Source organism: Myotis brandtii, unplaced genomic scaffold, assembly GCF_000412655.1.
Source record: "Myotis brandtii unplaced genomic scaffold, ASM41265v1 scaffold389, whole genome shotgun sequence".
In the NCBI taxonomy this organism is placed as follows: Eukaryota; Metazoa; Chordata; class Mammalia; order Chiroptera; family Vespertilionidae; genus Myotis; species Myotis brandtii.
In genome coordinates this window covers 2683592-2709730 of record NW_005364914.1, presented here as the reverse complement: position 1 = coordinate 2709730, position 26139 = coordinate 2683592, and the positions used below count along the sequence as shown (strand labels likewise).

General features: G+C 38.4%; 1 protein-coding gene across 3 annotated transcripts in view; it reads left to right on the top strand.

Annotated features, from left to right (window-relative positions):
* The window catches only part of MSRB3 (methionine sulfoxide reductase B3), a 184235-nt gene that overhangs the window by 56192 nt on the left and 101904 nt on the right, over nt 1-26139 (top strand). For all 3 annotated transcript variants that reach the window (XM_014544936.1, XM_005872686.2, XM_014544937.1), the window contains exons 3-4: nt 6635-6743; nt 8370-8447. In XM_014544936.1, the coding sequence (XP_014400422.1) occupies nt 6635-6743; nt 8370-8447 (187 nt within the window). The remainder of the gene's footprint in view (nt 1-6634; nt 6744-8369; nt 8448-26139) is intronic.

The following is a 26139-nucleotide window of genomic DNA, read 5'->3' as shown; positions in this document are numbered from 1 at the left end:
TTTTTTTTTATTCTGGGATTTATTTACCTTCTATATTTGAAACTTTGTAGCCTGGAGTGGAGCTCAGAGCTGGCCAGGGCGGGCGGGAGGGAAGCTTGACTTCCTCCATTGCCAGGGGCAACCCAAGGCTCCAGCTCCGTGGCCACGGCCCACTGAAAGCAGGTATCTGGGGTTTATTTATCTTCTATAATTGAAACTTTGTTGCTTTGAGTGGAGCTCAGAGCCCGCAGCAGCAGGCAGGAAGCTTCACTTCCTCCATCATTGGGGCAACCAAGCCTCCTGCTTGCTCCAACTCCGTGGCTGCTGGCCGCCATCTTGGTTGGGTTAATTTGCATATAGTCACTCTGATTGGCTGGTGGGCGTGGCTTAAGGCGTAGCAAAGGTACGGTCAGTTTGCATGATTGTCTTTTATTAGTGTAGATATTCAGGTTTTAGCACTGGTATTGCAGTTACCTGTCTCTACCACTGGAGTATGAACTTCTTAGCATATTGATCCTTGCATTAGCCTTTTCTGAAGTGTGTTCAGAAAGCACTTCATTCAGATATCAGCACAGCCAACTTCCTCTCTTGCTTCAGGCTTTGCTCAGATGCCACCTTCTCAGTGAGACCTACCTTGACCACTCTATTTAAGATCACAGCTCTTACTTTTAGCACTCCCAGTCCTCTGTGCTCTACTTAGTTTTGCTTTCCCCCTTCATATACTTATCACCCACCTTCTAACAGGCTATATAATTTACTTATTTATCATTATGTGTTGCTGTCTACCTTTACTCCTGCTGCCTCTATGGAAGCTTTATGAAAGTAGGATCTTAATTTTGTTCACGGGTATATCCTAAGTACTTAGAATAATGCCAGCAAATAGTAGGTGCTCAATAAATAATGAATGAATGAATGAGTATATTTTACTTAGTACAGTGCCTGGCATTCTGTAGACACTCAATGTTTTTATAACTAAAAAAAAAAAAAGTAAGAAAAAATGTTGGATCAGTGGTCTTCAAAGTAAGCCCTGCAATCCTAGTTTCATGGAAACCTAAGCACAGTAAGCAAGTGTCATGACATTTTAGATTGTATGTTAATCTTATGAGTGTTTTCCCTACATAGGTCTACACTGAGAAAAAAATCAGAAGGACTGGTTATGCTTCTACAAGCATAGAGCTTTTCTCCCCTGTGCTTTGCACTTTTAAAAAGCCTTTATTGAATATTATTTTACATGATACCTCAAAAATGGACTAGATATGGCTTTATAAATGCCCACTTATTTAGAAATTCCTAACACTGCATATATGGGATAAAATTTTGTTCAGATTCCCAATCTGACAAATTAATAACCGGCTGAAATTTATTTGTTAAAATGAAAGTATATTATTTTAAAATATAGTAGCAAGGTATTTCAACATGAATTTTACTGTTTTAATCTAGTAAACTCAAAACAAGATAGTCTTATTATCTACTATTCACTTATTATCTTGGGAAAATATTTAATAGTTTCATTTTTTTCTGATCCTAGAAGCAAAATTAAAGTTATGGGATCTTTAGGTTTTGTTTTGATTTTTCACACTGAAATATAAGATTTATGACTTTAAAGTGCTTTAAGATTGAGGTAACAGATCTGATTTACTTCTTAACAGGAAGTTAAAAAGCCTTTCAACATTTTATAGACTTTGTGAGAATCCCGTTTGAACCTTGTCACTGACCCTGTGCTGAAGGAATGAACACAGAAAACAGACGTTAGCTAATAGACAAATGTATTTATTTTTTCTGGATGTACTGTGGTGATTATAACTTTTCTTCCTTATTATCTTAAGTTGTCAGTGATAGTTTTTAAGCTGAAAGTTATTGCATAATTAAAGAAGTAAGTTGCAACATATTTTTTCCTCACAGAAAATACAATGACCATGGGCTTTGCAATTAGACAGCCCTGGGCTTGAGCAGATATACCTACTATTTGCTTTTTGTCTTTAGTAAGTTATGTTAAACCTCTGAACCTCAGTTTCTGTGTCTGTAAAATAGGCATGCCATCTGTCTCCCAGAAACATTGAGAGGATTAAATGTGTTCATGTAAAAGTGCCTAGAAATGTGCCTGGCACATAGTAGGTACTAAGTTTCAGTTATTTTCTTTCAATTCCTATTTTAAACATTAAAAAAAAATATTTTATTGATTTTTTACAGAGAGGAAGGGAGAGGGATAGAGAGTTAGAAACATCGATGAGAGAGAAACATCGATCAGCTGCCTCCTGCACACTCCCTACTGGGTATGTGCCCGCAACCAAGGTACATGCCCTTGACTGGAATCGAACCTGGGACCCTTGAGTCCGCAGGCCGACGCTCTATCCCAGCCGTGGGCAAACTACGGCCCGCGGGCCGGATCCGGCCCATTTGAAATGAATAAAACTAAAAAAAAAAAAAAGACTGTACCCTTTTATGTAATGATGTTTACTTTGAATTTATATTAGTTCACACAAACACTCCATCCATGCTTTTGTTCCAGCCCTCCGGTCCAGTTTAAGAACCCATTGTGGCCCTCGAGTCAAAAAGTTTGCCCACCCCTGCTCTATCCACTGAGCCAAACCGGTTAGAGCTCAATTCCTATTTTAAACATTTTTAATAACTTGAGCAAAATACTGTTCTGAGGGAATTAGTATAGAAAACTAATTACCAGTAAATTATTGCAGCACACTGAAATACCTGACCTGGCTCCCTTTTAAAATACAGTTTTCACTGCGGGATTTACTATAATCAGAAAGATAACGTAATGTTGCATTTGTTCAGAGTTTACTAAGTGGTACTGTGCTCCTTAGAGCAGACCTGTGAGGGTGGTAGTACAAAGTCAGAGACTGCCTGGCTACGGTCACATGACTGGGAAGCAGGCCGAGCCAGAACATGGACTCTTGCTGTAAGTTGATTACTCCTTAGAGCAAAGGTTTCCCATTGGAGCTTCAAGACTATATTGCCTCTGAGGCAACAACATGGAACAAGCCTTAATATAAAAAGAGGCTTTGGGCATATTTCAGTAAATAAATGCCCTTGGTTTGGGTCCACGATGGATCTTACCTATACCGAAGTTACTCTGTAGAGAATGGTATTGTGATTAGATATCAAAGTGGCAGTATTGCCCCCTCAAATATACTTTGTGTTACATGTATACACACACACTTCTGCCTTCAAAGTACTCTATTAAACATTTAAATAAAGGGAAAAGTCTTTTCATAACATACTTCTAAGCCAATTTAGAGGTCATTGAGCAGATGTCACATAATACTAATGTTAAATTACCCTGGGTAATAAGAAAATTATAGTACCTAAGTGAAGATAGTAAAGGGAAACCATCAAATGAATTATTCTAGAATTTCAAAATGAAATTGTTTCTTCAAAATTAACAGTGGCACCACATGACTTTAGGAAAGTGAGTCAGATAGGAAGAAGGAAATCAGAGACAAAAGCGAAGCTTTTCTTTGTTTATACAGGGTGGGACAAAAGTAGGTTTACAGTTGTATGTATGGGAAATAACAATAACAAATAAAATACTACAAGAATAAACTCTGTTTCATGTACTCACAACTGTAAACCTACTTTTGCTCTGACCTGTATATGCCAATCTTTGGTTGTGATGCTAAAGAACTAATGTAATAGTATAGCTTTCAGTTGTCCTGGAAGTATTTTATTGTTAAACCATGTGACAAGAAATTTATTAAAATCTGACTAACTTCTCATTGAGTTGTTTCATATAAAATCACAATAGTTGTTTCTAGTTGACATATACTTCCTTTTGCTATTAGGTACACTTTCACAGCCTAATTATTTTGAGAACATAGTATGACCAAAGAATAAAAATGTACCAAGTTGACAACTTTAAATAAGCACTAGCCTTTCTTAAAGAACAAACCTCACTTACAGTTAGGAAACAATATTTATATTTAAGGTTGAAAAGCCAGGATGTAGGAAAATTTTGCTAATTTGGAAGATGACCTTTAAGGGCACCAAAACCAAATAATTTGTAGGCTATGACATAGGGCACATTCCTACAAAATTTGTGTGAATACTGCTTTAGTGGTTCTTGAAAGACAAACAAAGAAAGCTGGAATGAAATCTCTATCCCCCTCCCCAATAAGACGGAGACTAACAAAAGGTACAGCAGCACTCTTTCAAAGCTTGCCGTTACCGCGGGTCTCTGCAGTGCAGTTAATGAGATGGTTCATGGTGGGAAATAATCTGTTTTTAACAATGTTTAGATCAAAAGTAATTTCTAATCTATGAGCTAAAGTCTCTTCAATACCCTTCATTCACTAGTAAAGCTTTTATGTTTGTATTATTTGCTTCAATCAGATGTTTTCAATTTTACCTTTTCTCCTACAAATACTTGACATGGTTCGTCAGTACTGACCAACAGTTTTATTCTTTTTCTTCAGAAAAGAGAGATTTTTGAGAGAGGGGAATGAAAAAGAGAGAAACATCTTTGCCTAAACGATTTGCAAGCATCTGTGCTTTAAGCTACTTTTTATGAACACTCCTTAGTAAATGACTCAAGGTAAAAAAGCAGAAAAGCATCCAATGTTAGGAAATTGCAATCCAATACCATGTAATTTAAACCTGCAGTTGCTTCTCTTGTACTAAATGACATACAGATGGGTAGCTTAGTTCTCTCAACTTTGGGAACACAATTGGTCTTTTTGTATGAATGAACATATATTAGCAAAAATATTTTGGACAGAATTGTTTAATTCTAATTGTATAGATTTTAACTATCCATGCCATTGGGAAGAATAATTTCAAACAGGATATTTTGTTGTGTTAAATTTGCAATTGATGATTTTTGGGAACAAAATCAACAAAGATATAACCCTTACAGAAAACAAAGAAATAAAAACAAAAAGATAACGTCTAAGAAGTCTATAGTGAATTGAACAGAAAGGGGCCTATCACAGTCAATGGCTTATTTAATTTAAGAAAGAGCAGTTCGGCATTCAAGCTGTGGAGAGGTCTGTTCTGACAGGACAAACATTTCTCAGGGAAACATTTCTATCTCCTCCTTGGCACGTATTAACAGTGTAAGTAGTAGGTGTTTGGATAAAGCCTAGTGTAACATGGGGTGCGCCCAGTGAGAGGAGAGACTATCTTGGCATTAACGATAGGCCAGCTTTTCCTAAGGATCTTGCCAGGCCAGGGCAGGGCCAATGCGCTGTGTGTAAGGTCAGGCAAGGCGCTGTTTGACAACCCCCTGGCCTGCTCCAAGGTGCACCTTTCCCTTTGCCTCTGGTTTGCTCTTTTCCTGCCTCCGTATTTTCTCCTAGAGAACCAACCCCTCTGCCTTGGTGGCCCTGAGTCTGGAAGCTGATATCCTCCTTCCATCCCACCATCAGGGTAACTGGTTAGTTTTCTCCTAGTTTAATTTCAAGGAACTCACATACTGTGAACATTAGGTGCCTTAAAAGTAAAAGAAGTATAAAGCATTTCTACACCTAAATCATATGTCTTTATATTTCAGGAGACGTTGAGTTTAATATTCAGGAAACGAAGCAAGCCTTCTTTTAGTAATTTCAGAACATGACAAGAAATGGTTGCAGGTAGGGCCATCTGTGAGCCTCCTTCCCCCTGTGATGGATGGCAAAGAAAAGCACTTTTACTGCAGCCGGGAAGGTTGCCTTGTCCTGGAGTTATATTTCTTTTCACTCGTTTGTGCAGGTAAAATAAAATACTACATACAAACAGGTGTTGTCTGAACATTTTACTGCAGTCTGTATAGGTTGAAATAAAAGCTGCCATTGTTATTAGAATCGCATTAAAATTATTTCACCCTTCAAATACACTTAATCAGTGAAGTGTTCCTAGATATACTTTGCAAAAAGAAAATGTAGGTCTCTAAATGAAATCGCATTCACGATTCCTCTTCTCTTTGGCCTTCCTCTTCCCTATTTTTATCACCCACTCTTTGGAACTTCTTGAGTCTGCGTTAGTGTAAAATGTCTTCTCCTGGGGTCTATGAAAAGTTTCTTGCTGCCTGTTTAACATGGTAAGATACAGTCTTTAAAAAGACATTTGTTTTTGAGAACTCTATAGAATCTAGTGAAGTATCTAACAGAATCACAGAAAACAACAATTCCTAGCCATGAAAAATATATTTTTTGGTTTTTCGTGTTTTTTTTTTTTTTTTTTTAAATAAGATGGTATTTAAATCACCCAGGATATAAATTGAATGATGAAGCTGCTCTGTACTATAAAACCCAACATTATTGAATGGATAATTATTGTGTAATAATATGCCCATCATCTTATACATACAGTGTAAATAGAATTATACTTCTAAAATTTTCTATTTGAAAAAAAGAATTTCAAGGTATTGGGAGGCAGAAAGGATGCGCTCCCATCTTGTGAGTGTTCAGTGAGTTTTTACTGTCATGTGCTCGCAGTTGATACAGCACCTTGTCAGTGCTCCAGTGCAACCACCTGAATCTTGAGAAACTTTTTTTGTTGTTTAATGGAGAGAAATAATCAGCTGCAGTTCAGGTAAATTTGTGCGTGAGGGACGGATCTGGTCATTGACAAGTGACTGCGGAAGCTGTGCTGTGGCGGCCAGCCAAAGCAATTATTTAGGATTCAAGCTAAAAAGCCTCCTCCTCTTTATCCTTTCTCTTTCCAGGGTCATGTAGGGATAGAAAGAACTGTAAGGTGGTCTTTTCCCAGCAGGAACTGAGGAAGCGGCTGACACCCCTGCAGTATCATGTCACTCAGGAGAAAGGGACCGAAAGGTAAGGTGAAATGTAAGAAAAAGCCATTAAGCGAAAGCTAGTTTTTTTTTTCGTTCCCCTCCACCCACTTCTGCCTTTGAATCCTCTTCCTTGACATTTAAAAGATTCCACACTTATTTGCTAAAGACTACAAATTAGGATCCTTGGAAAGGTTTGAAAATGGTATTGTTTAGGTTAAGACTAAGTTTTATTTATTCTTTCCCCCATTTAATGAACACTCTATCTTATGTAAAGTCACAAGGCTTTTATTAAGGGCCTGTTTTTAGTTTACTACAAAATGTGTGGAAGTAATAGCGATTTAGGTACATTTTTTGGGAAGACATCACAGTAAGCAAAACCATGAGGGACATGGCGCTATGCCAGGATGCTGAAATTTTGAAGGTGGCCATTGTAAGTATAGACGTTTTGGCTGCAAAAAGAAGGTAGCATAATTTAGTTCCTTTCTACCCCACTCCAATTTCTTTTTGAAGCACATGTGGAGAAAGTATTTATTGGCTCATTTGTGGTTGGAATGTCAAAAATTTTCAATAACTGCCCTCACATGGCTTTGGTCCTTGGAAGTTCGCCCTAAGTCCTGAAAAAAGAGTTTGTTCACTTCCAAGACTCTTTTTAGTGAATAAAGTCTCTCTCAGCTGATTCCAGCTCAAAGGTAACTTGCCAAGATCCAACCATTTTGTTGTCTAATTTATACCATGGAGCTTGGCATAAGGCCGTAACTTACCTCTGATCCAAATTTATTAATTATGTAACTTCTTGTTTTCATTCATGAGCTGAAAGAGCTCTTTACCACACATGGGGTTCTTGTTAATAGGCAACACTCTCTTCCTGTCACAGTGGATATTGTTTACTGAATTTACCAAGTGTTGAATCCCTGACAAAGTCCACCCTCACTACACAATGAGCTAGCGGCGGACTTCAGTCCTAGCCCAGGAGGACTTCTACCCGTCCTGTTGTGTACATGACTAGCAAAATGATTTAATACACACAAACAACTAGAGATTAGGTCATTCTTAAAAATTCTGTTTATAAAAAAATTGGACCTCATAAAGAGGGTGAAAGGATAATAAAAACAAGCTGCAGAGCACATAGACTTTTTGTTGGGCTAGCACAGCTGATTTGTATTAGCTGAATGACCTCCTAGCCTTTAAGATTGTTAACTTAGAAAAATATTCCCTTAAAGCTGCAATATTCCTTTTCAAACCAAAAAACAAGACTCCTTCCACTTGTAGTCTTTGGATCCTTCTGCGTTTTCTGGTGTACACTCTTGGACACTACAGAGTAGCAGGAATCTTATGTAATAATGTTGTCTCTTTTTTTCTGCAAATCTGAACTAGGCCTTTTTTTTTTTTTAATAGGATTTTTCCCCCCCCTAAGCATTACGTAACTACATGGCTTAATTTTTTTATTTAACCTGGACTAGTTTGGAGTAGTTATATGCACATTTTATTATATAGATTTGAAATATATTAGTAATGTTCAGATTTCCATATGTTTGGTCTGTTCTCATTATAGGACAAAAAGCCCTTGAAAGATTTATTAGAGAAATATATTTTAAGTAAATACATTCTGTAAGAAATAATGCTAACTTTACTTAATTTTTTAAATGCTCTGTTTGTTGTTTATCAGTGCCTTCGAAGGAGAATATACTCATCACAAAGATCCTGGAATATATAAATGTGTTGTCTGTGGAACTCCATTGTTCAAGTAAGTATGTTACAAACCTTTGGCTATGGACACATCACAGATGGCAACAAACTAGTTAGTGCTTGTTCATATTAGAGTCTTTACATTACTAGATTTTCATATTTCTGTTTCGCTCCCACAAGATAAAAGTAATTGTTGATTTTGCACTATTTGTATTTTTCAAATATCCAACATTAGCTTGTTCATTGTAGTAAACATGGTGCTTAGCAGAGCTATAAAAGATTTTGGCGAGTATAAAAATATTCTCTATTTATTGAATTTTTCTATCAAGTAATGGCCCTACATTTACTTATTGGACCATAATGAAAGTTCTTCATGTGTATCCTTCAGGTGGAATAATATCCACCAAGTTGATTATTCATATTTCTTCAATGAAGGGCAATACCTGTATTGAAAGTAACATGGGAATTATAACAGATACTTGTACATATATAAGCAAATTGCATGACATGAGTTTAACAGTTTTTGTGTTGGTCCAAAATCTTTATTTTAAAGATCTCAATAATTTACTATAAAATAGGCAGTGCATAGACTTTTCCACAAAAAAGTTAATTCAGACAGTGTATTCTGGAGATTATGAATTTTATTCAAGAAAGGAAAATTCTTACCAAAAATGTATTTATCTAGGAGGAGAAAATCCTAGAAGCCCCGTGCTTCCTGTGGGATGTTGATTTGGAGGAATAAAAAGGCAGAAACCTTAATTGAGAGTAAATGTCATGTATTTAAAACAATTACAAATTTCTTAGGGGAAATGAACAAACAATAATTTAATATGTGTACTATGTAAAACATAATATCTCTCCATAAATGTTTCCCTTTTAAAGCACTAATATTTACATTTTTTTTAGAAATAACAGGAAACAGTAGTTTCTTTGAAAAAATTTTTTTTTAAAGTTTCAAACCCTTCTTAGCTTGCATAAACCTTTTTGCACATTAGTGTTGGTTGAGAATCTGTTCTGATTTCTTAAGTATTTATTCTTCATGTTAAAAACCCAGCCCTTCAAATTGCCACCCATTTTCTCTCAGAAAACATACATCCTTGTATTTCAACACCTCTAGTGTGTGTCATAATAGTTGATATAACACTTAAGATAGTTACTGAGCCATGTTAAACTTGTTAATATCCTAAAAGGTAAAAATTTAGCCACATCCCCTTTGCTTTTTGTTTATGATTCTCCACCTCTTGTTTAATCATGTGATTCAATAAAGTAATGAATCTGAGGAAAACTTACTGTTTTAAATAAAAAGCAGAACCACTGTGAATGAAGGATTTAACCCATGCGAAATTTTGAGTCACAAAAACGAAAAGGAAGACCCTTATCCAAACATAGGTACTAGCGGGGGTCAGGAAGTTTCACATTTGATGGGCTAGTGCCTCTGTTTCCTTTAGCCTTCTTGGAAGGAAAGCTTTGATTTTCTAAGTTTTTATGGAATATGGTTTCATATTGTTATTCTACTTTTTAAAAATTGTCCTTATTTGGTTTCCTGTCCATTTTAGGGGGAAATACCCCTGCGTTCGCCTCTGCTGTAGAATGGTAGTTTATTGATTTAGTGTTACTATCTTCCTACCAGAGAACTTTCCAGGGACCACAGGGCATGGACAGTTTTGAGGGAACCAATTTTCTGGTCCTCAGCTTCTGTATGTACACTCTCCTGAAACTGATGAGTCTGAGACAGTCTCTGGTTGGCCACTTCTTCCTTACTATCTCCTTGATCATAATCAGCCTTCTCCCACTTCACAAAAGGTCTTGTACTGTGATTTATTGTCCCAGGGTAATCTCTAAGGCATAAAGCAAAACAACAGCATTAATTCTGAAGGAGGGGCCCATGAAAGCAAGGCAAAAAATATTGAACTGGTAAAAAATTATTGTCATATTATTTCATCTTGGCAAGGCTCAGTCTGCCCACCTGCTTGTTTGCTCTTTTATCTCTCATTCTGTTGTCTGTCCATTTCCTACTAGTCTACTAGTACTTAAGTGAGATGGTTGTCGTGAGAACATGTATCAGCATATTTATATACTTATTCAGATAGAAAAAAATGTAAGTCTTTTCTTGGAACAGATAATAAGCCTGATTTGGTTGGTAGATATAACAGATAGGACTGCCTTAGCAAATTAGGCTATATTGTGGCCTTCTCTATTCATTATATATAGCTTTAAGGTTTTGTTTTTTTAAATATATTTTTATTGATTTCAGAGAGGAAGGGAGGAGAGAGAGATAGAAACATCAATGATGAGAGAGAATCATTGATCACCTGACACCTGCATTCCCCCTACTGGGGATCGAGCCCACAACCTGGGCATGTGCCCTGACCGGGAATTGAACTGTGACCTCCTCGTTCATAGATTGATGCCTAACCACAGAGTGACACCTGCTGGGCAGCTCTAAGGTCTTGAAAATAATATTTTAAGCATGTAGTTTATATATAGAACACCAGAAAATTCCTCTTTTTCAATTATTTAAAATTTTGATAAGATATTTTAGTTGTTACTCTAAAGTATAAGAGGAAGTATGTATCAATCAGCACCAGTCTGGAAACAGAAACCACACAGTAATCTGAACAGGAAGATTTGATATAAGGAATTATTACCTATAACAGAGGATTGTGATAATGAGGGATTGTCTAGTAAACTAGAAGTAAATAGAAATTTTAAAGAATACAGAAATAGCAATTAGAAGAAGGACTGCCCTAGGACTGATATACAGCCCAAGAAAAAGTTTTCCCTGCAAGCCCCACCTCCCATCTCCCTCTCCCTGAGGCTGAGATCTGGCCTGTTGGAGAGGGCATGGCTGCAGCTCACTAAATTACAGAGAAGTCACTGTAGTGTCACGATAATGCAACTTTCCAGAAATCTGCCTTCTGGAATTTTCTGGAAATCTAACCTCTAGGGCAGCAATTTTCAACCTTTTTCATTAGTTTTTGGCACACATAAACTACTTATTAAAATTCTGTGGCATAACAAAAAAATACTATATTTTTTGATAATCTGACAAAAAGTAGGTATAATTTTGATTCATTCACACTGGATGGCTATTATTGTTAGCTATTGTCATTTTCTTATTTGACACTAGAGGCCCGATGCATGAAATTCGTGCAAGAGTAGGCCTTCCTTCCCCTGGCTGCCGGCACCAGCTTCCCTCTGGCATCCAGGACCCGGGCCTCCCTCGCAGCCCTGGCTTTATCTGGAAGGTTGTCCGGAAGGATGTCTGGTTTAATTAGCATACTATGCTTTTATTATTATAGAAGATTCTAAGGGAAAAGAGGTCAGTGCCCCTGACTAAATAGTCAGGTATTACATGTTTTAAAAATTCTTGCAGCACATAACACTGGTCCAGTGAATCAATGGCATCGCTATTGGATACCCTCTTTAGATAATTGGTTTTGTACTTTGAACACAGATTGTAGGAAACAGTTGAGTGGTGTGTGTGTGAAAACATGTGAAGTTTTGTTAGCAGGGAGTGAAGGAAGAAAATTAGGCAGAAAAGACTAAATAGCAGAACAATATGAGAAATAACAGTGGGAGAGAAACAGGAAATAAAAAGAAGGAAGAAAAGTGCTAAATTTGAAAATGCCTAATCATTAGCAATATGAAAAGGTTATTTTCCCAACTGCCGTTTCCATTATTTACACTCACTGCGTGTGTGTGTGTGTGTGTGTGTGTGCGCGCGCACGCGCGCATGCATTCACATATTTGTATAATCCTCTTCATTTACTTGACTGATATATATAATACTTCCTTATAAAAAAGGCCATTCAATTATTCTTATTTCATTTTCGTACTTTGCCCTAAATACATTCCCACTCAACAATATACTGCTTTCTTACTGCTTTCCAAGTACAAGAACCTTATTCACAGACTGCTTCTAAACCTAATGTGTAATTTATTCCATGGTTCACATTTTCTTCACATTCACAAATTCTACCAGGCTAGTTTGTTTCTCATAAAGTACTACTGACTTTCAGTTAGTAAATTAACTGACAGAAGTAAGAATGTTCTCTCCTCTGGTTATTTGAACTTCTAAAATGTCATAAAATGAATTTATTGCACATCAGATAAACCAGAGAAGGCACTGGTGAAATAATTTAATTCAGAAAGTATATATGACCACTTATATTTTGCTTTGACTGACACTTTGCCAGGTGTTGTGAAACAATCTATGAACTCTTTTCCCCTTAATGTACTTATAGTTTTGTTGGAGTGGTAAGAAAACACATAAACAGTTATAAATGTGGAAAGATGTTAGTGTCTACCCAAATGTGCCTGTTTGAAGAAATGCTTTCACGTATCATAGGAGGGCATGTGATTGCATCAAAGCAGGGCCAGGTTTCATGAAGACAGTTCACCAGGCAGAGAGAAGGGTTTCGTTTTTCCCAGGTAGGGGATGCCTGATAGAGCATGCCATATGAGAAGAGGAATAGGAGATAGGATCAGAAGTGGATTTTTAAAGGAAATAGTTAGGAGACTGTCCAGTAGGAGTGGGGAGGTGAGTTATGTGGGGAGTAATGGGAGATATGGCTGGAGTGCTAAAGGGGACCTATTAAGGAAGCCAAAGAAGGATACCAAAGAAGGCATTTCAATTCCTACTTGAAATATTTTAAGTCTTGGCATCTTTTCCCCCAGGAAGCCCTACCCGAGCCTTCCAGGGTGAACTTTGTTGTCCCTCATTCCTGATCTCATAGTTCCTTGTATGCCATTCCATCTTTGTGCATACAAGGAACTCCCTCCCTCCACTCCCAGACTTTGTGTTGTAATTACATGACTTTGTGTTGTAATTATCTGTTTATGGGCCTGTCTGCCCACTAATAAGTGAACTCCACAATGCAAGGACATGTCTTAGCCATGCTTGTCTCTACTCTCTGGCTTATCATAATCACTAAATATTTGTTTGATCAGATGCATGTCAGAATATTGTCAGACAGATTGTGGAGATATTTTTGAATAAGACAATAGCATGATGAAAATGGGAAGTAAGCCATAACAGTGTATAAGACATATTTCTGTGGGTGAAAAGAGAAGCAAATAGGGGTGTAGCAGCCTCAATAGGAACTTTTTTCTTTGTTAGCTGATAAACCTTAATATTATTCAATATTGTTCATGTGTAATTAGCTCCTGATAACTTTAAGACTTTGAGGAACCACATAGGATAGTTTTATTCTGTATACATTTACTTGCCAAACCTTGCACCGAATTAGTGACTCATTTAAATAAGTTCACTAATGATGATGATGATAATAATAATAATTCTATATAATGAAAGGTTAATATGTAAATCGACCAAACGGTAGAATGACCGGTTACTATGATGTGCACTGACCACCAGGGAGCTGCCCCCTGGTGATCAGTGTGCTCCCACAGGGGGAGCACTGCTCAGCTAGAAGCCAGGCTCATGGCTGGTGAGTGCAGCGGAGTGGCAGGAGCCTCTCCCGCCTCCATGGCATCGCTAAGGATGTCCGACTGCCGGCTTAAGCCATCAGTCAGACATCCCCCAAGGGCTCCTGACTGTGAGAGGGTGTAGGCCGGGCTGAGGGACACCCTAGTGCACGAATTTTGTGCACTGGGCCTCTAGTAAGAACAATAATAATGCAAGAGCTAACACTTACATAGCACTTACCAGATGCTAGGCATGGTTCTAAGTGCTTTATATACATTAAGTCTTTTAGTCTTCACAACAACACATTTTATAGCTGAAGAAACTGAGAGAGGATAAGTACCATGTGAAGATCACATGCCAGTATACAAATGGATATAGAATAATGTAGTAACACTCAGCCTTTTAGAAAAGATGAAAGCTAAAGAATCTTAGGAAAATAAAGTTTCAATATGTTGCTTTGGCCATTCTAGTCTGGTTATTTTGCTCAGCACAATGGGAACAAATGGAACACACACACTCAATTCCTTAAAAAATCTGAGTTTGTCACAGTACTTAAGTGGAAAATTGAAGACCATTCTAATATAGGAAGGGCTGAACCAAAAGTAAACAGATCCCTCATGGCAGGTGATCCAGAAGGACTCAGCTTCCGGCTGTTTGTTATCCTTAGGGAAGCCCCTTGGGATCCTGACGGGAAGGAAGGAACCAATGTTAAGTAAGCTGTAGGCCTTTTAACATCTGTGAGGTAGGGCAGCCGCTGGATTCATGGGCAGGATTCTAGTTTTTGAAACTAAAGATAATTTTATTTTCACTTATTGTCTTCCCATTACATTTTCTCAAGTAGCTATATTCCAAATTTTTACCACTTATTTTGTTGTTATTAATCCTCACTTAAAAATATTTTTCCATTGATTTTTAGGGAGACTGGTAGGGAGGGAGACAGAGAGAAACATCGATGTGAGAGAGACACATTGATTGGTTGCCTCCTGCATGTGCCCTGACCAGGGCTAGGAATTAAGCCTCCAATGTGCTCTTGACTGGAATCAAACCCAGGACCCTTCAGTCCATGGGCTGATGCTCTATCCACTGAGCCAAACTATCCAGGGCCAAAATTTTTACCACTTAAAAAATTTTATTTTTCTGAGAAGATTGAGGCCAACTGACATGAGCTACCTTAAATGTCTTTTCTCCTGTCTTAAATTTTCTTTGTATCTTAATTTTCATCAAACAATCAGAACACCCATGTACAGGCTGAAAGCAACTGGTAGAAACAGTTGAATATTAGCCCAGATGTGTGACCTCAGATTCATCACCTATAAGATGGGGAAAATAAAACCAAACAGGTGTAAGAACTAAATGCAGAAAAGTTCATAGTATATGGTAGGTATTCTACAAATGTTAAATTCAAGTGGCCTGACTAAGTTTTAGGAACATGTCATACTATCACAACAGCCTAAGAAATTCCTTATAATGTGAGAAAGTGCAGGCTTTATTAGAGAGAGACTGTCTGTTAATAGTATATATTAGTGTGATGAGTCACTGCGCCAGCTGTGTTGCTATATTTCAGATGGAACTCTGCTGCAAAACTATTCACACATGCTACATTTCACATGAGCCTCCTGTGCAATTTTATTCTAGGCTACTAGAAAATTTAAGCCGTTTTTCAACTCTTTAAGAACATAAGCCCTTTCACTGAAGAAATTCCAGTTCAATGCCACACACAATTTACTCAACTGTGCTATTCAGTGTATGTTACTCCATTTACCACTAAAGGAGACTTTCAACATAATCTTTTCCCCTTCTGATATAATGGTGTGTGTGTGTGTGTGTGTGTGTGTGTGTGTGTGTGTGTGTATGCACGTGTGCGTTTGGGAGGGCAAAGGGAGAAATGTAAAAGCAGGGAGGGGAGAGTGGAGTGAGGCAAGAGAGATAGTTTTCTATTCTTACTCCATTCAAATCCCATTTTTCAACCCCTTTAAACTCTATCCCTATGATATTTAGTATAAACCATCCCAGTCACTATGGAATTCTACCAGGGAGAGTAATATGAACTTAATTTCAAGCTTTCTTTTTATGGAACTCTAGTTGGAAATTACTCATAATTCCAGAAAATGTTTCTTAATCTTTAACAAAATGCATTTAACTTGAGTTTACAAGATTTGAATTGCCCTTCACCTCATTCTAAATCCTTTAACAAAGTAAGCTTTCCAGTACAATGAAACCATTCTGTAATGAACTGTATTTCTGAGTAGTGGACTTCTCTCATCCCATTGACCCTTACTGCCTTGTCCCTGCATACAGAGATTTACAGGAGAAGTATCTGTAACAGAGGGAGTTACTTTTCTATACTCACTTCATCTGTAAGCTCAGGGAAAGACCACAGCTAGATTGAAAGAAAAGTACTTCCTGGAGTCACTGGCAAAGATAAGGAGCAAAAAACATTGTGAATGCCTGATTTGTCAAACTACCAGGAACATAAAGCTTAAATAGCATAAAAGCATAGCATAAAATAAAGGAAAGAACAACTCCATTTTAAGAAATCAGAAAACTATGGCAAGGCATATTTCAAAGTTTAACAATATGCAAAAATTATTATAACTGCATTATTCTATTGTAAAGTTATATACACATACACATGGAAAAATCGAAGCAATACTTACACATAACATTTCTGGATAGCTGAAAGTGTGAGCATGAGTGTGTGTATGTATGAATGTATATTTTGGGGGGAAAAAAGTGAGGAAAGGATAATCTTGCCTTATATTATCTAAATCACAGTTCTATTTCTTCAGTTAATTTTCCAAAAGTACACAGAAATAGATTATATTTTTCTTAGTGAATTAGGATGGATAGTTGGAATAAGCTGGGAAACATCATAGGCAAAGGTTTTGTTTATAATTCATGTAAATTTATCTTTTTTGTGTAATCAGAAAATTCACGAATCAGAAAATTCATGAATATTTCACTTCACAGACTTTGAAACAACTTAAAGCTAGTTTATAAAAAAATAATGTATGACTTTTAGCAATTACTTCTGAGGCAATCCACAAAGCTGTTCTTCTTGTAAGTAAATAATTATTTTTTTTCAAAATCTGATCTCTTATTCAATAAGAATTGCATAAATTTTCATTCATTGTATCTTATACATGGGTAAGTGATCCCTCACATACCATTATAAAGGAAAGGGGGGAAGCCATCCAGAGGACCAAGGGGAAGCACCGTGCTGGGAAGACCAGCATGCACTTGCTGCTTAACCAGAGCAAGTTACTTACACCTCCCATCTCATTGTTCTCATCTGTGAAATGGTGAGAATAATGGCAGCTCCTTTTAACTCATAGAACTGCAGCTGTATCACGTGAAATAATGGCATAAACATGCTCTAAAAGATGTAAAGGTATTATATGATGTAAGATTTGTAAAAACTGCAGCTTTAAATACATTTGTATGGTAAAGCATAAACAGCATGAAAATCTAAAGTTCTCAAAATCAATGCTGACTCCAACATTACCACATGTTTTATAATATACTAGTGACCCGGTGCACGAAATTTGTGCACATTAAAAGGGGATTAATTAGAATAAATATTTTAATACTGCTATTAGCCCTTTCTCTATAATAGAAGTATCAGAGATGAAAATTAGTAAAATGTATATGAAAATCTTCCTCCTGTCAGAGTCTGGGGCATGCTGTGGTACCCAGAGTCAAGTCCCCACCTACCCGCAGCACCTCAAAATCGCGCGAGACCCACACCCAGCCAGCCCCACCCCCATTGGGCGAGATCCAGACCCGGCTGGCCCCAACCTTGTCAAGCCCTGCTGGGAGGGGGATGCAGCCTCAGGTTCCCTGGCCCGGTGCTGGGCAGGGGGCACAGCCTCAGTTCCCCGTCAAGCCCTGCCTGGTGGGGGGTGCACCTTGAGGTCCCCTGTCAAGACCTGCCAGGTGGGGGGCACAGCCTGAGGTCCCCTGCCCCAGCCCAGCACCACGCAACCTCAGGTCCCTGCTGATTGCTCATTAAGGCTCGTTACGGGAACTCGGCCTCTGCTGTGGGTGCAGCCATCTTGTGTTACGGAAACCCTGCCTCAGCTTGGGCGCCGCCATCTTTGTGATGGCATGATGGTCAATTTGAATATTCCCTCTTTATTAGATAGGATTGTGTGACTCAGTGATCTCTCATCCAAAATACTTTCAGTTTCTGATGAATAATTTTTAAAAATTGAGTCTGGATTCTAAATTTCCCAAATAATGTAACTTAGATTAGTAACTGAGAGTTTTAATACATTAGTTATTTGCAAGTCTATAAACTTCTTGAGAGAATAGTCATGTCTTAAGATTTTTGTAAGCTCCATCTGCAGGGGCATAGGACTTTCCATATCCTTGGCACTTAACTATCTAGTAAATCAAGAATAACAAACAGCAGTTTACATGATTCAAGTTGATATTAGATTGGTGGAAGTATAAATAGATATTCTTAACTGAAGGTGATTTTGCCTCCCAGAGGGAATTCGAAAATATTTGAAGAGTTATTACCCTTAAATTTTTATCCTCTACCACACTTCCCAAAGTTTTCTGTAGACTACTCATGATCTTACTTTCACTGGATGCTTATTTCAACAACAGCATAGCTTGCACTAAAGGTGTACCTTTCCCAAATAAGGGAGAGATGAACATGTTTATGGCTGGGACCTTTTACATGGAAACATTGAAAAGAGCAAAAAGTGACAAAAATAAGATCAGCTACCCAAAGCGGTATCAAAAGCAAAGTTCATAGTCACATATTTTTATCCTATATAATAAAGAGCTAATATGCAAATGGTCATCACACCCTCACACCTTAATGGCTCAGACACTCAACACTGGGTAGAAGGGAGAAAGGAATGGGGACCAGCCAGGCACAAATGAGTTCGAGAGAGAGGATTGGGGACCATCCAGGCTGCGGCCCGGGAGAGGGACAAGCCATCCGCCCCGTGGTCCTGGGTGCCAGCACCTGTGGCTGTGGCCCGGGCAAAGCCGCCTACCCATGGTCCCCTGCAGCTGCAGCCGGTTTGGGCGAAGCCGGCCCGGGTCCTGGGTGCCAGTGGCCGGCCAGAGGGAGGGAAGCCTAGGTCCCGGGTGCCTGTGACTGGCCAGAGGAGGGAATCCTGGGTCCCGGGTGCAAGGCGAGGCAGAGGCAGTTAGGGGCAATCAGGCCAGCAGGGGAGCAGTTAGGGGCGATCAGCTGGTAGGGGAACAGTTAGGGGCGATCAGGCAGGCAGAGGTGGTTAGGGGCGATTAGGCAGGCAGGCAGAAGGGTTAGGGGTGACCAGGCAGGCAGGCAGGCAGGCGAGTGGTTAGGAGCCAGCGGTCCCAGATTACAAGAGGCAGTCGGACTTCCCCCAAGGGGTCCTGGATTGGAGAGGGTGTAAACCAAGCTGAGGACCACCCCCTGCCCCCGTGCACAAATTTCATGCACTGGGCCTCTAGTTATTATATAAGTGATTTAAAATATCTGAACTAAGTATGCAACTCAAAAGCTAGAAATATAACAACAATAAAATAAACTGGGATAAAATGCCCACCTTTTCTCTGCAGGCATTTGCCAATTCTTGGCATGGGAAGAGAGGGAAAGATTCCAGACATTCTGAAGCAGAGCTACCAGCAGACCAGAATTTCTTAATCTCAACACAGTTGATATTTGGGCTGGATAATTCTTTGTTGTAGAGGGCCGTCCTATACATCGTAGGATATTTAGTAGCATCTCTAACTTCTACCCACTATAAGTCAGTGGTACCTGCCCTCTTCACCACAATTTGTTCAAAAATTTATTCAGATATTTTCATTCAGATATTTATTCATATATTTGCCCTTGGGGCAAAATCACCTCCAGTTCAGAACAACTGATCTAGATAATCAGCATAACAATCAAGCTCTGATTTGTAGTGTTTTTTATTTCTGTGGTGTAAATACCTCCATCATGGACTATATCAAGCTACAAATGTGACATCACTGAATGTGGAGTTGGGAAAAGACATGTAGTAATACCATTGTATAGTATTGCCATCTTAATAATAAAAGTGTAATATGCTAATTAGACCAGACGTCCTTCCAGATGACCTTCCGGACGAAGCTGGGGCTGCAAGGGCCAAGGCAAGCCGCTGCGGCTGCCAGGGCCAAGCCCCTGGCATGAATTTCATGCATTGGGCCTCTAGTAATACCATACAACAGATGTAAATAGCATAGACAACAGTTAAATTTAGTTTAAAAATCTACTAGTGGTGAGTTTGAGTATTACCTTTTAAAATATAACTTACTTAATTGTAAGTTTGTGTAATTCATTTTTAATAATGCCTGTGTTTAGCAACTGGCTCTCAAAAATCCTAAACTTTTAATAATAATCTCTCTTGAGCATCATCACACCAATGTAATGGGGGCAAACCAAGGGTAGACCAAGTTTATAAAAAATTCCATCCCAACCTCAAGTTAGCTCAGTCCCTGATTAAAGTAATCTCCTCCTTCTCCTCCACACTCTAGTTGACTATCAGAAGATAGCATGAACCCTCTGTTCACCCAAAGTTCAGTTTTTCATGCAAAATATCTGGCATTTATAAAAAATTACCAGGCACACCAAAGTAAAGGGCCAAGGAAAACAAATTGACAAAAGAAACGGATCTATCGATGGCTCACATATCCAGTTAAGTCATCAGACACAGATTTAAAAATAATTGTGATTAATATATTGAAGAAAATAGATGACAAGTTGGAGAATTTCACCAGAGAAACAGAATCTATTGTAAAGAATAAAATAGTTCTGGGGCTGAAAAAAGCAATAACTGAAATATAAACATAAGAGATTAATTCAACAGCATGTTGGGCATAGAAAAATGCAGGATTGGCAAATAGAAAAACAGGTCAGTAGAGAATATCTAGACTAAAGCTAAGACAGCTGAAAAGAGAAAAGAAAAGTTGTTGAAAAGATAATACACAAGATGCACAGTTTCAAGTATAACATATTAGAGCCACAGAAAAGAAAGAAAAAGATAATTAGAAAGAAGCAATATTTGAAGAGATAATAGCAAGAATTTTCTCAAACTGAGAAAAAAACTGAAGTCACAGATTCAAAAAGTGCTATAAATCTAAAACAGGATGAGTACAAAGAAAACCACATCTAGACACAGCAAATCTGATGAAAATCAAAGGCAAGGAGAAAATCTTAAAAGCACTCAGATAAAATAACTTGAAAAGTAAAAAACTAGAACTGTTAAATAAATCCAAAAGGTTGATCTTCAAAAAGACCAACAAATTTGAACATTTCTGTCAAGTCCAATCAAGAAAGAAAGGGAGGAAGAAAAGAATATAGGTTTAAAACACTAAGAATGGGAATGGGATAAAACCAAAGATAGGGGGAAATTTTGATGTAAGAGAATACTGTATATAACTTATTCTAATAAGTTAAAAATCTCAGTATAATTTTCTAAAAATAAAATAAAAAATTTGACTATAGAAAGGTTATAATACTTGACAGTAATCCTGAAAGAAATTGAGAGTTATCACAAACCAATTTGGACTTCTATAGAAAAATTCAAAAAATCATTTCTGTGTTAATATAAACTGTGTCTATCACAGAAAATGGATGAAAGCTTATAATTTCCTTTGACAAATGTAAAATACTCCTAAAACCAAGGCCTGACAAAGACATTACAATCAAAGAAAGATTATAGACCAATCTGACCTATGAAAATATATGTAAGGATCTTAAAACATTAGTAAAGGAATATAGCTATGTGTGGAAAGAGTAATATGCCACGACAAGCTAGGGTTCATTTCAGGAATGTACAAGTAGTTCAATACTGGGACATCTCAGGAAAATTTATGCCCAGAAGAGAGTTTATAAAAATTCAAAGCAAATTTTTTAAAAAAATATTTTTTATTGATTTCAGAGAGGAAGGGAGAGGGGGAGATAGAAGCATCAGTGATGACTGAGAGTCATTGATTAGCTGCCTCCTGCACGCCTCCTACTGGGGATAGAGCCTGCAACCCGGGCATGTGTCCTTGACCAGAATCAAACCCGGGACCCTTCAGTTTGCAGGCTGACGCTCTATCCACTGAGCAAAATTAGCTAGGGCAAAGCGAATTTTTTAATGAAAAAAATTGAGTGAGCCCAACTGGCATGAGCCCAACTGGCATGGCTCAGTGGTTGAGCGTCGACCTTTGAACCAGGAGATCAAGGTTTGATTCCCAGTCAGGGCATATGCCCAGGTTGTGGGCTCTATCCTCATCGTGGGATGTGCAGGAGGCAACTGATCATTGATTCTGTCTCATCATTGATGTTTCTGTCTCTCCCTCTCCCTTCCATTCTGAAATCAAAATATTTTTTTTAAAAAAAAATCTTAGTGAAATAGGAATAAAAGTAAAATACTGTGTTTTATCAAATCTAAGAAGCCATTGATTAAAGTATTTATTACTACTTCAAGTAACACTAAGAAAAAAACTGCCACCTTGGCCAATGTGCTCATTGGTTACCCAGTGGTCGGCAAACTGCGGCTCGGCAAACTGCAGCTTGCAAGCCACATGTGGCTCTTTGGCCCCTTGAGTGTGGCTCTTCCACAAAATACTGACTTCTGTGCATGGGCCACGAAGTTTCAATCACACTGTACGTGTGTGTCTGCACGTGGTATTTTGTGGTATGTTGTGGAAGAGCCACACTCAGGGGGCCAAAGAGCCGCATGTGGCTCGCGAGCCGCAGTTTGCCGACCACGGGGAGCATTGGTTTGCTCACTGAAGGGTCATAAGTTCAATTCCCTGTCCAGGGCATGTACCTGGGTTGAAAGTTCTATTTCTATCTCTCCCTCCCTTCTTCCTCTCCTTCCTCCCTTCCTCTCTTCCACACTCTCTAAAAATCAATGGAGCCCAGTTAGTGTGGCTCAGTGGTTGAGCATCAACCTATGCACCGAGAGGTTTCCAGTTTGATTCCCTGTCAGGGCAGAGGCACAGGTTGCGGGCTGCATCCCCAGTGAGGGGCAGGCAGGAGGCAGCCAATCTATGTTCTCACTCATTGATGTTTTTATCTCCTGCTCTCTTCCTCTCTCTCTCTCTCTCTCTCTCTCTCTCTCAAAATAAAAAATCAATGAATAAAACATATTTGCCCTGGCTGGTTTGGCTCGGTGGCTAGAGTTTCAGCCCATGGACTGAAGGGTCATGCCTTCAATTCCCCAACACAGGCACATGCCTCAGTTGCAAGCTGGATCCCACCCTGGTCAGGGTGTGTGCAGGGGGCAGCCAATCGATGTGTCTCTCTGTCTGTCTCTCCCACTCCCTTTCACTCTCTAAGAAGTCAATGGAAAAAATATCCTCAGGTGAGGATTAACAAACAAACAAACAAACAAAAAAACTGCTAAATAAATTGTGAAATACTATTTATTGGTTATAGACACATTCAGGTTTCAGAGATGTTAACATGTTAAAAATAAAGTGTCCAGTAGAATCAATGAAATAATGTACATAGTGTTGGGGCAACCAACTAAGTATTAAAAATATAAATTTAGATCCTATCCTTAGTATCTGACAACCCAAGATATAGCCAAATAAAGTCTAGGTTAAGTAAAAATTTTAAATATTAACAATAAGATTATGCAAGTCCTAAGTGGGAAATTTGCCTTTCTAAACAAGATTCCAAAACAGAAAACAAAAGGGAAAAAAATTAGCTTGGAATACCTAAATACTTTACATTTCTGTAGATCAGAAACACTGTTTAAAAAAAATGGCAAACTGGGAAAAAATTAACCCACATGATAGGAGATTAATATTTAAATCAATGGAGAAAGACAAACATCGAGAAAAAAAGCTGAAGATATAAACAGATACTTTTCAAAATAAGTATAATAAGTAAGCATAGGGGGCAATCTTCTACCTCTTAGTAATAAAAAAAGAATTAAAAGGAGCAATAGATTTTTAACTACCAAATTAGTGAGCATTTTCTTTACTATTAATTTTTATTTATTTTAAAATTAAATTTATTGGGGTAACATTGGTTAATCCTAATACATATAAAGAGCTAGGTGCCCGTCACGACTGAACAGGTGACCAGTCACCATGAAGTGCATGGAGCACCTCTTGTTCCCCCATCTCCCCCGGCCCCCTAGCTGCTCACCATGAGCGAGGGCTGGTGGCGGGGTGGGACTGGGGACTGTTGAGCAGCGGTGGCGGGCTGCTTCGTGGGCTTAACGGAGCAGTCACCCAGGCAGCAGTGAGTTTCGTGAAGCAGTCCTGGGACGGGGGAGCGGGGAGTTTTGTGGAGCGTCCAGCGGTGAGCTTCGCAGGGCAGCAGCAAGCTTCGCAGAGCATTGAGGGGCGGGGGGAACCTCGCGGAGCAGTCATGGGGTTCGCAGAGCGTCCTGGGGTGGGGAGCTTCACGTAGTGTCACGGTGGCAGAGGCCATGCGACGGAGGCCAGGCTAGGCCTAGGGACCCAAATTGTGCACGATTTCGTGCGCGCTGGGCCTCTAGTATTATATAAATTTCAGGTGTACAACTTTATAATATGACATCTGTATACTCTATTGTGTGCTCCTTCTGTCACCATATATTTGATCCCCTTTATCCTCTTTGTCCTTCCCCCACCCCCTTTCCCCCTTGGTAACCACCATTCCATTGTCTTTATCTGTGAGTTTGTCTTTTTGTTGTTTTTTTTTTTTGCTGTTTATTTCACAAATATATCCCACATATGAGTGAAATAATACCATTCTTCTCCATTTTTGTCTGACTTATTTCATTTAGCCTAATACTCTCAAGATCCATCTATGTTGAAGAAAATGACAATATTTTCTGAGTAGTATTTATTCCATTGCATATATGTACACCACACATCTTCTTTATCCAATCATCTGTTTTTGTGAACTTGACCCCAAAGGCAAGGGAAGTGAAATAAAAAATGGGAACGACATCAAACTGAAAAGCTTTTGCACTGCAAAAGAAACCATCAACAAAACAAAAAGGCAACCAATTGACTAGGAGAAGATATTTGCAAATGATACTTCCAATAAGGGGCTAATATAAAAATATATAAAGAACTCATAGCCCTAGCAGGTTTGGCTTAGTGGATAGAGTATCGGCCTGTGAACTGGAAGGTGCTGGGTTCGATTCTGGTCAAGGGCACATGCCTGGGTTGCAGGCTCGATCCCCAGTAGGGGGCTTACAGGAGGCAGCCCATCAATGATTCTCTCTCATTACTGATGTTTCTATCTCTCTCTCTCCCTTCCTCTCTGAAATCAATAAAAATATATTAAAAAAAAGAACTCATATAACTCAACAACAACAAACTCCAAACAATTTAATTTCAAAAGTGGGCAGAGGACCTGAAGAGACACTTTTTCAAGGAAGACTTACAAATGGCCAACAGATATATGAAAAGATACTCTCTCACCCCACTAATTATAAGGGAAGTGCAAATCATGACCACAATGAGATAGCACCTCACACCTGTTAGAATGACTATTAACAATAAGACAAGAAATACCAAGTGTTGGAGAGGGTGTGGAGAAAAAGGCAACCCACCTATACTAGTTGTGGGAATATAAATTGGTGGAGTCACTATGGAAAACAATATTAAGATTGCTCAAAAATTTAAGAATAAAACTACCATATGACCCAGTAATCCCTTTTCTGGGTGTCTACCTGAAAAATATGAAAACACTTATTCATAAAGATATATGTATCTCTATGTTCATTGAAGCATTATTCACAGTAGCCAAGACTTGGAAACAACCTAAGTGCCCTTTGATGGATGATTGAACATTTTCAATATCATCAAATTCAGTGTTGGTCAAGATCTGGGAAATTAGCATTTTAAAATACTGCTAGGTAAAAAAACCTTCAGTGTTGGTCAAGATCTGGGAAATTAGCATTTTAAAATACTGCTAGGTAGAGTGTGACTTAGTAGTAACTTTCTGGATGACAATTGAATAAGTATGTCAGAATTCTTAGAATTCTAGGAATTTATGATCTAGCAAATAGACTTTTAGGAATTTATGCTAAAAATTATTTATGCATAAAGATAAAAAAAACAAAACAAAAAAAAAACACCCAGATCTACAGATTTAATAAACTGAGTGGATCCTAAATAGGATAAGTCCAATGAAACCCACAAGAGAAATTTCTGAAAATTGAGGATAAATTAGAAACCTTGGAGCACAAGGTAGGGACACACTGGTTTTCAAGCACTGAAGAAAAACATTCAACACTGAATCAAATATCTAGTGAAAATATATTTCAGGAATGAGAAAGAACATATATGCATAACCCATAGACACAGATGGGAGTGTGGTGATGGCCAGAAGGAGGGGGGTGGGGGA